Raw genomic sequence first — 13,941 nt, forward strand, 5'->3', positions numbered from 1 at the left:
GACAGCACCCAGCCTTTTCTAGAGCTTTAGAATTTCTTTAGGAAGCACTTTCACTTTCCTGACCTTATTTAATTATAAACTAGGGAGGATGTCACTGGCTGAGCTAGAAGCTTCGGGGCAAACTGAGGGGAGGCCGCAAGGAGTCCAGTCTTTCCCGGGCGCCCTGGAGAAGCCAGTTAGGCACAGTCCATCTCTAACCTCACAGCAACCCTCTGGCATACAAGTGGGGAAACCGAGGCTCGGGGAGCTTGACCAGAAGCTATCTTCCCTGTCAGCTGGGCTCCTCCCACACACAGGTGTGGTTTCATCCTCACCTGCTGCTGTGCCTCCTGCTCATTCAGTCACAGGTTGTGATAGGTCATTGTGAGCACCTACTGTGCGCCCAGCCCTCTGCTGGTGGAGGCACGGGGGAGGTTGAGGCCTCTGTCAAGCTCCTCCAGACCCACTGAGGGCCGCAGAGCAGTGGACAGACCAGAGCCAGCAGGGGCATGTGCGTGGACGTGGTTCTTACTGTAGTGTCCTCTTATCCATTGCACCTCATTCTCCCACTGCAAGCCGTTTGGAACCCCACAGCCTGGTGGTTAAAGACCCAGCCCTAGAACTGGACTGCCTGCGTTCAATCTACTCAGTGGCCATGTGACCTTGGGCAGGTCACAAGTTCTCTGCAAAATGAGGACCATAATACATCAGACATTATAATATGTCATACTACACATTACATTACATATTATAATACACTAGAGGCCCGGTGCACGAAATTCGTGCAAGAGCAGGCCTTCCTTCCCCCGGCTGCCAGTGCCGGCTTCCCTCTGACACCTGGAACCCGGGCTTCCCTCACAGCCCTGGCTTCGTCTGGAAGGTCGTTTGGAAGGACATCCAGTCTAATTAGCATATTATGCTTTTATTATTATAGATGAGATCAACAAGTCGATGCATGTAACCATTTAGCACAGTGTGTGGTTCAGGATAATCTCTCAACTAATGTTGGCTAACAATTTACACCTCCATACCAGGAGTTCCCAAAGTATGGACCAGGACACCCCCCACCCCGGGTCCATGAGGCAGAAACTATGTTCATAATAATGCTGACAAGACGTGGAATTTTCTAGAAGTCACCCGACGGTGGTGCCACAACACCTGACTGCAGAGCAGACGTGCGGATGCAGTCCTCGCGTCGGGCGGATTGAAGAGAGGCACAGGAATTAAAACAAGGCCGCTCCTCTCACTAGATGGCTTTTGTTTTGGAAATACAGCTATTTTTCAAACAAGATGTTATTTATGTTAACCAGCACCGGGGTAAACTATTGCTGCTCTTAAATACATGAATACATCATTTAAATTGTTTCTAATCTTAAATGAATGTTGAGAGCTAACAGACACAGGAGTTGCACCCACTTGCACGGAGGTCAGGAAACCTTGTCTCTCCGCATCCCGCGCAGGCCCCTCACCTGCGCTGGACCCGCCCAGGGAGCTGGCTCCCCAGGTGACCCCAGGCTTGGTCTTGTGCTCAGGCTCTTGTTGCCTCCGCCTTTCCTCCCGGGACCCAAGCTCCTACCCGGGCTCCTAATTACCCTAAAGGCATGCCAGCCGGGGTGGTTTGGGGCAGTGACCCGGGTTTTAGAGTCAGGCTGACCTGGATACGAACCCTGACTCTACCCCTTTTTGCCCTTCATCAGGTGGCCTAGCCTTTCTGAGCCTCCATTTCCTCATCCACAAAATGGGAATAACACAGTATCTAAAACTGGAACTGTTTCAGGAGTAGTGATAACTTCTGTAAAATACCCATCACCTGACATGTAAGTCCTGTTTTGTCATCAGCAGCAGCCTTCGGGTCCCCGGGGCCCCTCCAGCTGTGTCCGTCCACTGCTTCTCACAGTCGCACAGAACAAAACCAAGGCTGCCTGCACTGAGACTCTGCTTCCCAGCGCGCTCGCGCTCGCACTCACACACACAGGTACACATGCATGCACACGCACACACGCACACGCACTCTCACACATACACGCCTACCACACGCCCTCGCTCTCTCATTCCATGCAGGGTGTCACCCTACTCTAGAGCTAAAAGTGAAAAATGACAGTAAATGCCAAGCGCCCAGGCTCCAAGAGTGAAAAGGCCCCCCTGCTGCAGGGTTGATGCCAAGGCAGTGCTGGCTCCGGCCAGCGAGTGGTGCCATGACGGGGAGTGGAGGAGGCCTGCGGGAGCCAGGGGCCAGGGCTCTGCTGCTGACGGCCTCCGTGAGCTAAGCAAGGAAAGGCGTTCGCCTTCCAGCTCCGTGCTAGGGAATTCTGGGAGAGGGATGACTGAGGAGCCCTGTCTTCCTGTTCCCTCCCAGGACCACAGGGTCCCGGGGCCACAGGGAAGCCAGCCTCCCCTCCATACCACCCCTCACCCCCCAGGCCTGCCCTGCAGTCCCTCTGCCACTCACCCGACAGTTGCTGAGCTCCTCAGCGGACAGGATGATGGTGCCGCACTTCTTCCCTGGGACACCGCTGGGAGAGGAGAAGGTGAAAGGATGGAGAGCCAGACACAGAAACCAAAGCCTGAACCCTCCCTGAACCAGCCCTCCTCATCCTCCCACCCCCCACCTGCAGCAGATCTGCCAGATGCCAGAGCCCCCCTGTCCTCCCACCCCCACCCCAAGACAGAGTCTCCTGAAACAAGGTGCAGGGCGGCTTAGGACACTGCTTGCTGGGCCAGCCCTGGCCTGGAGCTGCCGCCCCTGCTCCCACCAGGAGAGGCAGTGTCTGCACTGCAAGTCCTAGAATCAGAGAAGCATCCAGACTCACCCAGAGGCTTCCAGGCCTGTGGTTCTGTCCATCCAAAGACCACTTCTGTGGGCAAAAGACCTTGTGGGCAGCCATCCCACCTTGCACGCAGCTGACCCCAGAGTCCCAGAACGTCCCAGCCCTGAGCCGCTCCGATTCATGTCAGCAGAGCAGCAACAGGGAGTAACGCAGAAGGGCTGGCATACCCTGGGGGGAGCGTGCCCAGCCTTTCTCCCATGCCTACCTCCCCTGGACCAACTCCCCAGGGAGGTCGGCCACCCAGGGAATCTCCGCCAGGAGAGCAAGTTCCCAGGGAACATGACCTGCACCGCCTCTTCTCTTATTCAGGAGGAACCCCTCCCACCAGAACCAGTGATCCCACTCCAATGTTTGGGACTAACAGGGGTCCCAGTACGGCCAGGGGCCCTTGGGAGGTAGAAGAAAATGTCACATTGTCCAGCAGCTGCAGGGCTTTGGGCTGAGACTCTCTGAGCCTCAGTTTCCTTACCCATAAAATGGGTATGATCATAGCATCCGTTTTACTAGCGAATATGCACACAGGCCTGGCACAGAGAAGGCCCTCAGGGAGCATCATTTCCCTCCCTGCCCCCTTTCCTTTACATCAGGCCAGCCTCAGAGCCACCGGCATGCTGACTGTGGAACACACTTTGAGAACCACCGATGGAGCTCTTCCTTGCACCAATTCTCAGAGGAAGGGGCCTTCACACAGGAGGCAGGGGAGGCCGGGGAGTGGGTCTGATCAGCCGGCCTAGATCTCTCTATACCAGGGGAGCAGGGGCCACTTCTGGAGGTCCCCCTGTCACAGGCAGGTGGCAGGGCCTGCCAGCTTGTCCCCTTAGACAGGGGCAGCTGAACTGGGTGCCCCCCTGTCTGGCCCTTCCTGGTAGTAGAGAAATGATTTGTGGACCAGGTGATAAACCCTCACACCAGCCTCCTCGCCCAGCGCCTCTCCATCTATCCTCTCTGCCTCTGAGCCCCTCTTCTATTTCCCATCTTCCCTTCCCCTCCCCAGCCCTGCTCCACCTGCTCGGCCTTCCTTTCTGTCTCTCTCCCCCCTTCCCTCTGGTCTTTCTCTCTCTCTCTCTCTCTCTCTCTCCCCCTTCCCTCTGCTCTCTCTCTCTCTCTCTCTTTCACACACACACACACACACACACCCTCTCTATTTCTCTCTCTGACTCCGGCTCACTTTCTAATTGCTGCTTCTCTACTCCCAGGTCAATCAGCATCCACCCCCTCCTGGGCTGTGAGCCCCCGGGTCCCCGGAGGCCCCTCTCCCACACCCAGCTGGTCTGGTGGTTCATCAGCTGCTGGGACCCCAGCCCCCGGGAGCCCTCCGCAAGCTCTGCTCACTCAGCCTGGTGATCATCTTCCGGAAGCACCTCCGGGCTGGACCCCAAGCCCAGCTCCCTCCCCTGCCCCGGTGGGTAAGGACCCTCCCTCCTACCAGGAGAGGAGAGGGGAGGAGTGGGCAGGGTCTGCGTGAGGCCAGCCGAAAGCAGAGGCCAGAGTGGAGGCTGGAGGCTGGCCGCTGCAGCTGGTGAGCAAACGCAGAAAGAGGATTCGCTAAAGCTCCTCTGAGGAGGCTGAGAGGAGGCCGACACCCAGCAGTGGGAGCCATGGAGGGGAAGGGGGTGAGGGGAGGGGAGAGGGAGGTAGAGGGGGACAGAGGAGGGTGAGTGGCGAGAGGAAACCAGGCCAGAGAGAGAGGAAGGGAAGGGAAAGTGCCCAGTCCCTCTGACTCCTGTTAACAGCCCCTACCCAAGGCCCCACGCTGCTCACAAAATCCCTGCTCACAAAGTCCCGGGAGCCACTGGGGCTCCAGCCTGGATGGGGATGGGCCAGCTGCATGCAGAGTGCCCCAAAGTGCCTGAGCCCTTGCGGAGGGACCGGGCCCTCTGTCCCCGGCCAGGCTGGGTGCACAGTGGCGGGAGTTGGACAGGGCCAGGACTCGGAGGCCCCTCTGCAGAGCTGGCGGAGGGTCTGAGGACTCCAGCCAGAGATGTCTGGGGACCTACCCGCTGGACACAGCTGGCATGGGTTTGCCCGTCCTGGAGTTCAGGCTGAACGCTCCTATCCTGTGCGGAGAGGAAGAGGGCGGGTGGTGAGCTAAGCTCCCTGTCCTGAGAGGCCAGAGCAATGGCTTCTGGGTTCGTGGAGACAGGTTTCTGTCCTGGATCAAACATCAAGGTAGGACCAAAAGGCACAGGTCTTCTCCCAAAACCTGGTTGTAAAGTCCTGGGTGATGCTACCTCAGGGGTTCTCAAAGTGGGGTTCTGGGCCAGCGGCATCTGTACCGCCTGGGAATGTGCTAGAAAGGCCCCACCGTCTTTGTTTACCAAGCCCTCCAGGGGGTGTGAGGCCCCTGCGGCCTGAGAACCACTGCGCACCTCTCTGAGCCTCGGGCCCAGGCTGCGGAGTGGGAAGTGCGGAGGGATCCCACGGGGTCACAGAAGCAAAGCTGTCTGGCCCAGAACAGAGACCCTGGTGATCGGAGCTGCCCACAGGCCGGGCCAAGACCACCACTGCCCTGAGGCACTGGACCCTTCGGTGGACAGAAGAGGTCCCCTCCTCCAGCAACACCAAACATCCCCCAGCCCCCACGGTTTAGATCTGCTTCCCCTGAAGGCACAGCTCCCCAGGCCCCTCCTACCCAGGTCTCCCTCAATCCCCCCAAGGCGCGCCCTTCACCTGAGGTGGACCAGGTGACAGCGGATAGAAACCTGACACAAGTGACTCATGGGCTTTTGACCCAGGCAGTTGGGAGCTGAGAGGGGCAGACACACACTCACCCCTGGGTCCCCACATTCTCTAAGCTTCAGAGCCCCCCTAACCTGAGTTTGCTCCCTGTTTTCAACAAATGATAGCTGTTATCATTATTTTCTGTGAGCCCGGAGGAGGTGACCTTTTGGGGGACAGGGAGGCCTTTCTGGGGGCCCTGAAGTTACCCACAGTTACTGGGGAGTCAGAGACAGGGCCTTGGAGAGAGACACCCCCCCCCACACACACACACACACTCATAATAACAGGTTCTGCAATTACTGATCATGTGAGGGGACAGCAGCCAGTGTGGACTTGGCAGAGTCAAGTTGGGGGTGTGCCCCGCCCAGCCCGATCCCCCTCTCCTGCCCACCCTGCCCAGGACCTGGGTGCTCATGCCAGTTTTCAGGCCTCTCTTGCCTGGGCTCGGCTCCTGGCGTTTCCTGAGAAACGGGGACAAGAGAGGTCACCCCCACCACCTGGCCACCCTCAGAATGCGCCGTGAGAAGCCTTGGGTCTCCATCCCAGAGCCTGCTCAGAATAACGACTTCCCCCTGCAAGCACTTAACACCCTTTAATGCAGGCCGTCAAGGGCAGCGTGAGAGGGGGAGGGCCTCACTGTACCCGCTCCGGCCCACACCGAGGGTGAACAATCTGAGGACGTGCAATGTGAGTAGAACCCTCCATTCAACAAACCCCAGCTCTCCCACTTCCTCACTGTGTGGCCTTGGACAAGTTACTTCCCCTCTCTGGGCTTTGGGCTTTTCCCCTCTACAAGGAAAGGGCTGGGGGACGAGAGAGCATCCCGGGGCCGTCCTAGCAATGTGGGGCCCTAATAACCAGCTGGGGTTCCTCCAAGGTAACTGGTTAAAAGCCCTGCGAGGGGAGGGCCCATGGGGTCTCTTACTCCTCACCCCTTCTCGCAGCCTGCCCTCCGCAGGGCTGGGCAGGAAGTTGGCCCATCACTGAAGAAGGAACTCAGACAGGCCCACTCTCCTCTACACTTACGTGAGGGGCTTCTCCAGGCGGCTCCCGGGGGACCCCACAATCTCTCCGAGGGTGCAGAAGGCCTGGCCCAGGAAATCCTGCACATCCGGGGTACAGAAAAGACCAGTGTCACCCACTCTGCTCACAGCCATCCAGCAACCCCCCTCTCCGCGCCCCGCCCCCCCCGGAAGTGTGATGGCTCTGAAATGACAGGACCCGCATCGGACACACACACTCCGTCACAGGGAAGCAGGGCTGGCTCGGACTGGCATTTAAGAAACTGGTAGAATCGCTGGGCAGTGACAGGTGAGACTCACGTGTTTGGATAAGTCAGGGCTCTTCGAGTCAACGTCGTATCTGCAGAAAACACAGAGGTGGTGAGGGGTCCCGCCCAACCCAGTCCCGGTCAGGACCCCGGCGCCCAAAACACGGGCTCTGATCCCAGGAAAGCTCGGACCGGGGAGAGGGCAATGGGGTCCTCCCTGTCACCTGGGGAGAAAAGGGCTGCCAGAGCTGGAGCTGGACTTGTCCCCAAGATCTCTCCTCAACCCCCAGTACCCCCGCCAGGTCAGGTGGCTGCTCAGTGCCTCCCAGTTAACTGAGAACAATGGGGGTGCTTTGTCCCCTCTCCCACCTCCCTTCCTCTCCCGATGAGGCTGCACTCCAGCTAATAGCCACCTTTATCCCAGGCCAACCCGGGCTTCCTCTAACACCACTGCCCCCCTTCCCTGGAAAGGGGACCCCCTGACCAACCATAGGTCCTGCGGCCGCACCTCCCAACACCGCTTCCTCCCCAGCTCCATCCTCGGCACCAGCTTCCACTTACAGGTCGAAACGGAGGTTCTGCTTCTCCTCGAAGAAGTAATCCACAATGAATTTGCGCACGAAGTCGGGGTTGAGAGTGTTGTCGATGACCTCAGTGCGTCCGAACTGCAAGAGGAGACGGGGCGTGGACCTTGGGGCCAGGCTGGCGGCGCAGGGAGCCCTGGGCCCGGGGCCTCGGACCTGGCCCCGTGCTGCCCTGTGACTACCCTCCTTCCCTGGCGGATTCCGGTTAGGTGTGTCCTTATTTGACGCCCCCATGTAAGTGCAAGGGCAGAGACAGGGACAGTGGGGTCAGGTCCGGCCTCCTGGCATCCACGCCCTTGCGCAATCCCTCCCCTTGAATGTGGGCTGGACCTCGTGGCTCACTTCTAATGAACAGACTAGAGTACAGGTCCCTTCCAAGTAACCAGGTCACTCCCAAGATTATGTTATAAAGGACTATGACTTCCGTCTTGGGCACCCTCTTCTCTCTAGCTGGCTCACCTTGATGAAGGCAGCTGCTGTGTTGTGAGCTGCCCTATGGAGAGGCCCATGTGATAAGGAACTAAGGACGCCAGCCCACCCCTAAGAATCAGAATCCTACCAACAACCACTGACCACTTAGACGTGGACCCTGCCCCAGCTGAACCTGGCGATGATCGAGGCTCTGGCCAACACCCTCAACTATGGCCTTGTGAGGTAGGGGATCCCACAAAGCTGCCCCCAGATTCATGACCCTATTGCTTCAGTGGCTAAACCCTGGGCTAGTTTGTTACGCGGCGGTAGATAACTAATACACAGACTCGACTTTCTTGGTGTCCCCTGCAGCATATACTCTAGAATTTCTCACACATTAGACAATAATTGAATCCCCTTCCCTCCCCATTTCTGGGCACCTGAATCACTTGGAGAGTTTGTTAAAACAAGAGTCAGGGCTCACTCCCAGAGGCTCCGATTTAATCGGTTTAGGGTGGTGCCTGAGAATCTGCATTTCTGAAGAAATGCAGGTGGTGCTGCCACTGCTGGTGCAGGCACGGCCCTTTGAGAACCCCGGAGAGTGACACTGTGGCCCACGGGGCCCTGAGTTCCCAGGAGTCTTCCAGGCCTGGGAGGAGGGCAGTGTGGGCTGACCCCAGGCCACCAATTCCATCAAAGCAGCTCTCTTACATCTGCTCAGTCACTGGACATTGTTTGTGAGATTTTGTTTCAAAAGGAGGCATGGATAAAGATAAAGCGCAGGATCCCCGTACTCTACCCTCCATGACAGGAGGGCACAATATTCTCCAAAGTACACAGCAGGCAGATGCACAATAAATAGTTTAAATAGCTTGTTAATCTTTCTTAACATATAAACTTGTTGTCTGACTTGGGCAGTAAATACCAAAATGAAAAACTCAATCCTGAGTGCTCGTCCTCCTTGATGGGGCTCTGCCGCCCAGGAAAATGCCAGCAGTGGGCCCTCTCACGTGTGGTGGGCAAGGTCCCCGCTCTCGGGGCAGAGCCTAGTGTCCCCTTCTACCCTGAGAGGAGTTAGAAACCTGCAAAGAGAACTGCCCCCCAAGGCAGGGTGGGCCCTCTGAGGGGCACTAGATTGGCAGCTTTACCCCCTCAGTCTAACCACTCTCCTGCCCTGTCAATCCCATCAGCTAACTCTCCTGTGCTGTGGCCGTGGACAGGACTCACCGTTTCCTCCTCTTGACCACTGCCTCCTCGTTGGTCCCCATGGGGGCCAATGGCTGAAGTTTGAAGACTCAGCTCCCGGAAGTCCTGCTCTCCAACTCCCACCCCTCCCCTCTGCTCCCATGATCTTCCTCACGTCCTATCGCTGCACTCACCACATGCCCTGACGATAATCTACTGAGGCTCTTTCCACCTCTATGTCCAGGGTCACACAGCTAATGATCGCTGACTTCAAGGCGCCAGCCCAGGCCTTCTGGCCATCTCTCTAAGCCACGTTGCGCTACAGGGGCGAGGGCAGCAGGAGCGCAGTGCTCCGGCGCCTGGCACACAGTAGGCACTCAGGAATTGTTGAATGCAGTGAGGCTGAGTGAGGAAATGGATGAGTGGGCTTGAGTCCTGACTTCATCATAAGCTAATTGTGTGACTTGGTCAGAGCCTTTGAGAGCCTGTTTCCTCAGCCGAAGACGGAGAATACTACTTGTCTTGCTTACGTCTTAAAGTTATCCGATCAATTCAGTTATTAATTGAATGAACAGTTGTGACGCACTTGTTATGGCCCAGGCAGTGTGCTGGGTGCTGAGCTACAAATGTAAACGGAACGTGGACCTGTACTTGGGGGCTTCTCTATTATTGGTGGGACGACTCTAAACAGACACCTACAATACAGAGCGCTAACGGTGCTAACCGCTGCATACTGGGTCTACGGCAGGGTCCTCCCCTGTGGCCGCACATGAGAATCGCTGGGGACATGTGAGATACGGAAACGTGCGGAAAAGCAGATTGCTGGGTGCTCCTCTCCACACACTAGTCCAGTTGTCTGACCTCACAGAGGTCCGCACCTTCCATCATCTGTGAGATGCCTTACAGCTCTGTGAATTGTGGAAGGCGTAGAGCAGTGGTTCTCAACCTTGGCTGCACGTTAGAATCACCAGGGAATCTTTTTAAAATCCTGATTTCTGGGCCTCATCGTCCAGAAATTCTGTTTCTTTGTTATGGGGTGAGGCCACAACATTAGTAACAAAGAAACAGAATTTGCGGAGGATGAGGCCCAGAAATCAGGATTTTAAAAAGATTCCCAGGTGATTCTAATGTGCAGCCCAGGATGAGAACCACCAGCGTAGAGTAATGCAAATGATTCTTGTCCGAAGAAAAACAAATAAATGCAGTAAAGTGGTGTGCAACTGCTTATCTGATTATTACCCTCTGGCTATTGACCAGCTTTGCCTGTATTTATAAATTCTTTTCAGCATTCCTGATTGGCCATATGTGTGTGTTATTTGAATTACAGTAAGTCCTCACTTAACGTCATTGGTGGGTCCTGTGACTTTAAGAAAAGTGATGTATAATGAAACTAATTTTACCACAGGCTAATGGGTGTAAACAAGAGTTACGTTCCCATGGCACCTCATCAAAATTATCACAAAAGACATTAAAAAGAGACCTCGGTTGAGGACCTGCTGTATTTGAACTAGTTGCAACTCTTACTGGTTCCCTCATTAATTAACAAGTTAAATCTTTGCCATGTGTTCATTTTATATTTGTATGGGATTAATGATTTTACTTTTTAAAAATGTATCCTTTAATAGGAGCTTTTTAAAAACACCCATACTCAAGCTCCCGCCCCCCCCTCCCCCACACACACACACACACAGACTGATTAAACCCAGATCCCCATAGGCGGGGCCTGAGTGACTGTTTTTTAAAGTTTCCTAGGTGATTCTAACCTGCAGATGGAGCTGAGACCCAGGACGGGAGGAAGGAAGAAAACGAACATTGACTGAGCCCCCACTGAAGCTCTGTAGACAAGCAGGTCATTGTCCTATTTGGTTCTCACAAAGACCCTGAGTCATTACCCACTGCACAAGTGAGGAAACGGAGACTCAGAGAGGTCTAGTGACTTGCCCAAGTCCACACACATGGGCAGAGCTGGGATCGAAACCCAGGTATGTCTGACTCGAAAGGCCATTACACAGGGGTGGGCCAAAGTAGGTTTACAGTGGCGAGTCCATGAAACAGTTTATTGTTGTATGATTATTTATTAATTATTGTATCATTTTCTACAGGAACAACTGTAAACCTACTTTGGCCCACCCCTGTGTTTTTTTTATTTCATCTAACTGGCCAGAGCCTTTAAACATTATAAAAATCAAAGATGAGTTTTACTTCACAGGCACTTACAGAAGCCCCACTGTGTGCAAGGCAACCGGGAGGACTTCGAGTTGAGAAAGACTGGGTTCCTGCCCCATCGCCTAAATTCAATCTAAACCTTATCATGTCTGACCCTTGTTCCAAAAGAGTTCCTGCATTTGCCTCTCCTGCTCTTTCTAATTCTTCATACCTCCTGTCTTCAGACAAAAGGAAAATTTCTCCTAAAGGCAGAATCTTCCAGGTAAACACCCTGTTTCAAGAGAATGCTCCATTAAACTGGGCCATTCCTCTCCCTCAGTGCATCGCCTCCTCCCTCAGACACCTGTACCCCCACTTCCACCCCCATGCAGGACTCTGGAGAAAGCCCAGTGCGGACGGAGCCAGCATTCTTTGTGCACCCCTCTCTCCGCCAGCAAGGAAAACACCCATTAGGGGAGATGACAGCTGCTTTTAAAATGGCACTTGAAGCTGCAACAGAGGGGAATTCCCTGGAGATGGATCTGCTGCTGGAGGAGAAAATGGAGTTCCCCTGGAAACAGGACAGGGAGGGGTACTCCGGGGCCCCCATGTCTCCTAGAGCGGGAAAGGGGGTGGTGAGCCGGCCGGGCAGTGATGAATTACCAGGACGCAGGGGTAATTAACATGTGCCCTGGCACAAAGGCCTGTGCAGCCTACGACCCAGGGACTTACTAAAGATGGTTTACAGCTTTCATTACTTGAGCTAATAACAAAGGAAATACATGCAAAAAGTTGGATTTTTAAAATTCCAGGAAGCCACCGGGTCCCTGTCAGGCCCAATTTACACCCCTATTAATGCTGGTAGGAACACAACTGAACTGATGTTAAAAAAAAATAAAAAAAATCAATGCGGCTTATTTCATCCTACACAGAAGTGTTGAGTTTTCCAGAGCAAGGAGGTGTTAGCAGTGGGGAGCACACAAAGGCATGTGATCTGTGTACTTGGGAAGGAGGGGCCGGTGGGTGAACCCCTCGCCACCTGTGAGCAGAGCAGAGCTAACCCTGAACACTCCCAGCTCCTGAGAAACACCCGTCGCTCCTCCCGGTCCTTTCTGAGCCCCTCTGCCCACACTCCGGGGTCTGAGGATAGGAGGGGCCTCACACGGCCCACAGTCTGGGGCACAGGCCACCAAACCCCATAGCACAGGAACTCTCAGGCCCACAAAGCCGAAGAGAAGCCCCCAAATCTTTGTTTTACCAAGTAAGTCTGGTGCAGAGGGCCCTAGGGTCTGTGTGCGTAATTGGGGAAGGGACTGTGCAATCCAGGAGGTGTGGGGGCCTCCCTGACCTCGGGGATCGGGGCAGCCCCCCAGGGGGAGAAAGAAAGAAAACACAAATGAGAAAAGAGCCTGGAAATCAGGATTTTCGCCCTCTGAGAAGCTCACTTCTTGTCCGGGGCAATGAAACCCAGTGGGAGCCCCTGACATGCTCTGAGGGCTCCTGGAACCTCCTGACTAAGCCCGGGGAATAGCAATTAAGCAGCATTAATTACATGTCATCGGCTCCAGCCAGACCCACGAAGGGGAGGCAGACTTGAAACTTCTCTGAGAACTAAATTAAATGGCTCCCGGGAGCGCCGCCTCACACAGGTGTTGGGGATTATGGGGGCAGGAGGGCAGCTGTCCTTCCGAATTGCCCTGGGACCAGGGCTGGTGCAGGGCTGAGAGAGAGAACCCAGGTCAGGCAAGTGAGGCAAGCGGCCACAAGGAACCCGGAGGTCTCCCAACATCCGTCTCAATGCCCGCCAATGCCCAGAGCCAGGGTGGTGCAGAGGGGTAGCCCGGCCAGGGCCCCGGGACCCCCACGGCCCACCGTCTGTTGCTCATTATCTACGTGAGACAACGGAACCCTGAGAGGCTGTATGTCCTCATCACTGACAGAGCAAACCATCCCTGTTCCCGAGGGAGGGGGAAGGGCATGTGCCCGGAGCCCTGTGCCACGTCTGCTGCAGAGGAGGCCTCCAGTACCTGTAATAACCTGTAATAGCTGCCCTACTGTGTACCAGCCACCACGTGTTTCCCATATATTAACTCGTTTCATCTTCACAACAATCCTATGAGGCTGTACTATTATTATCCCATTTCACAGATAAATTAACTAAGACAAAACTCAGAGACATCGAGGGACTTGCCCAAGGTCACACAGCAAGTGGGTGGCAGGGAGAGGATGTGAACGCAGGCAGATCTGGCTCCCAATCAAGGAGGAGCTGAGGTGGTCACTAACCAAGAAGAGGTTAATGCTAAGCATGAGGCTGGAACTCTGCCCCAGCCAATCTCGTGGAGAGTATGAGACTGCCCAGCCTCTGAACTTCTTCGGTGCCTACAGTGCCTTCCACCTTGTTGTCTCTTCCTGTGGGGTCGGGGTGGTTCTCCAGGTCAGGTGGCACAGGTGCGTGTCCCTGACCTGTACCTCGGCTCACCACCATCCACCTCCAACCCCTACACACGCACACGCATGCACATACACACACACACACATGCGCGCGCACACACACAGTCCTGGTCCCCCCAGTGATTTCCATAAACTTTCATTGATTAACAAGTTGACCTTCAGCCTAGAGATCTCAGAGCCGAAGGAACCAAATCCTCTCAACCAATGAGAAAAGAGAGGCAGGAAACAGGGTCGGAGGTTCTGACAAGGTCACACTGCTAATTAGGAAAAGGCTGTGACAGAGCTGAGGTGGCAGCAGCGCCCTGCTCTCCCAGATGCCTGTCAACACCGCCTCGGTTCTTCCTTTCATCAAATCCCCCCCCTCCCC

The 13,941-nt window shown here is 55.2% G+C and overlaps 1 protein-coding gene across 1 annotated transcript in view; it reads right to left on the reverse strand.

Annotated features, from left to right (window-relative positions):
- Nucleotides 1-13,941, reverse strand: part of CPNE5 (copine 5) — a 100,869-nt gene that overhangs the window by 52,057 nt on the left and 34,871 nt on the right. Inside the window, exons 4-9 of the mRNA XM_006759060.2 lie at nt 7,360-7,463; nt 6,851-6,890; nt 6,555-6,631; nt 4,805-4,864; nt 2,790-2,834; nt 2,429-2,492 (exon numbers count right to left, since the gene is read on the reverse strand). Coding sequence (XP_006759123.2) covers nt 2,429-2,492; nt 2,790-2,834; nt 4,805-4,864; nt 6,555-6,631; nt 6,851-6,890; nt 7,360-7,463 — 390 coding nt within the window. The remainder of the gene's footprint in view (nt 1-2,428; nt 2,493-2,789; nt 2,835-4,804; nt 4,865-6,554; nt 6,632-6,850; nt 6,891-7,359; nt 7,464-13,941) is intronic.

The sequence above is a fragment of the Myotis davidii genome, unplaced genomic scaffold, assembly GCF_000327345.1.
Source record: "Myotis davidii unplaced genomic scaffold, ASM32734v1 scaffold1036, whole genome shotgun sequence".
In the NCBI taxonomy this organism is placed as follows: Eukaryota; Metazoa; Chordata; class Mammalia; order Chiroptera; family Vespertilionidae; genus Myotis; species Myotis davidii.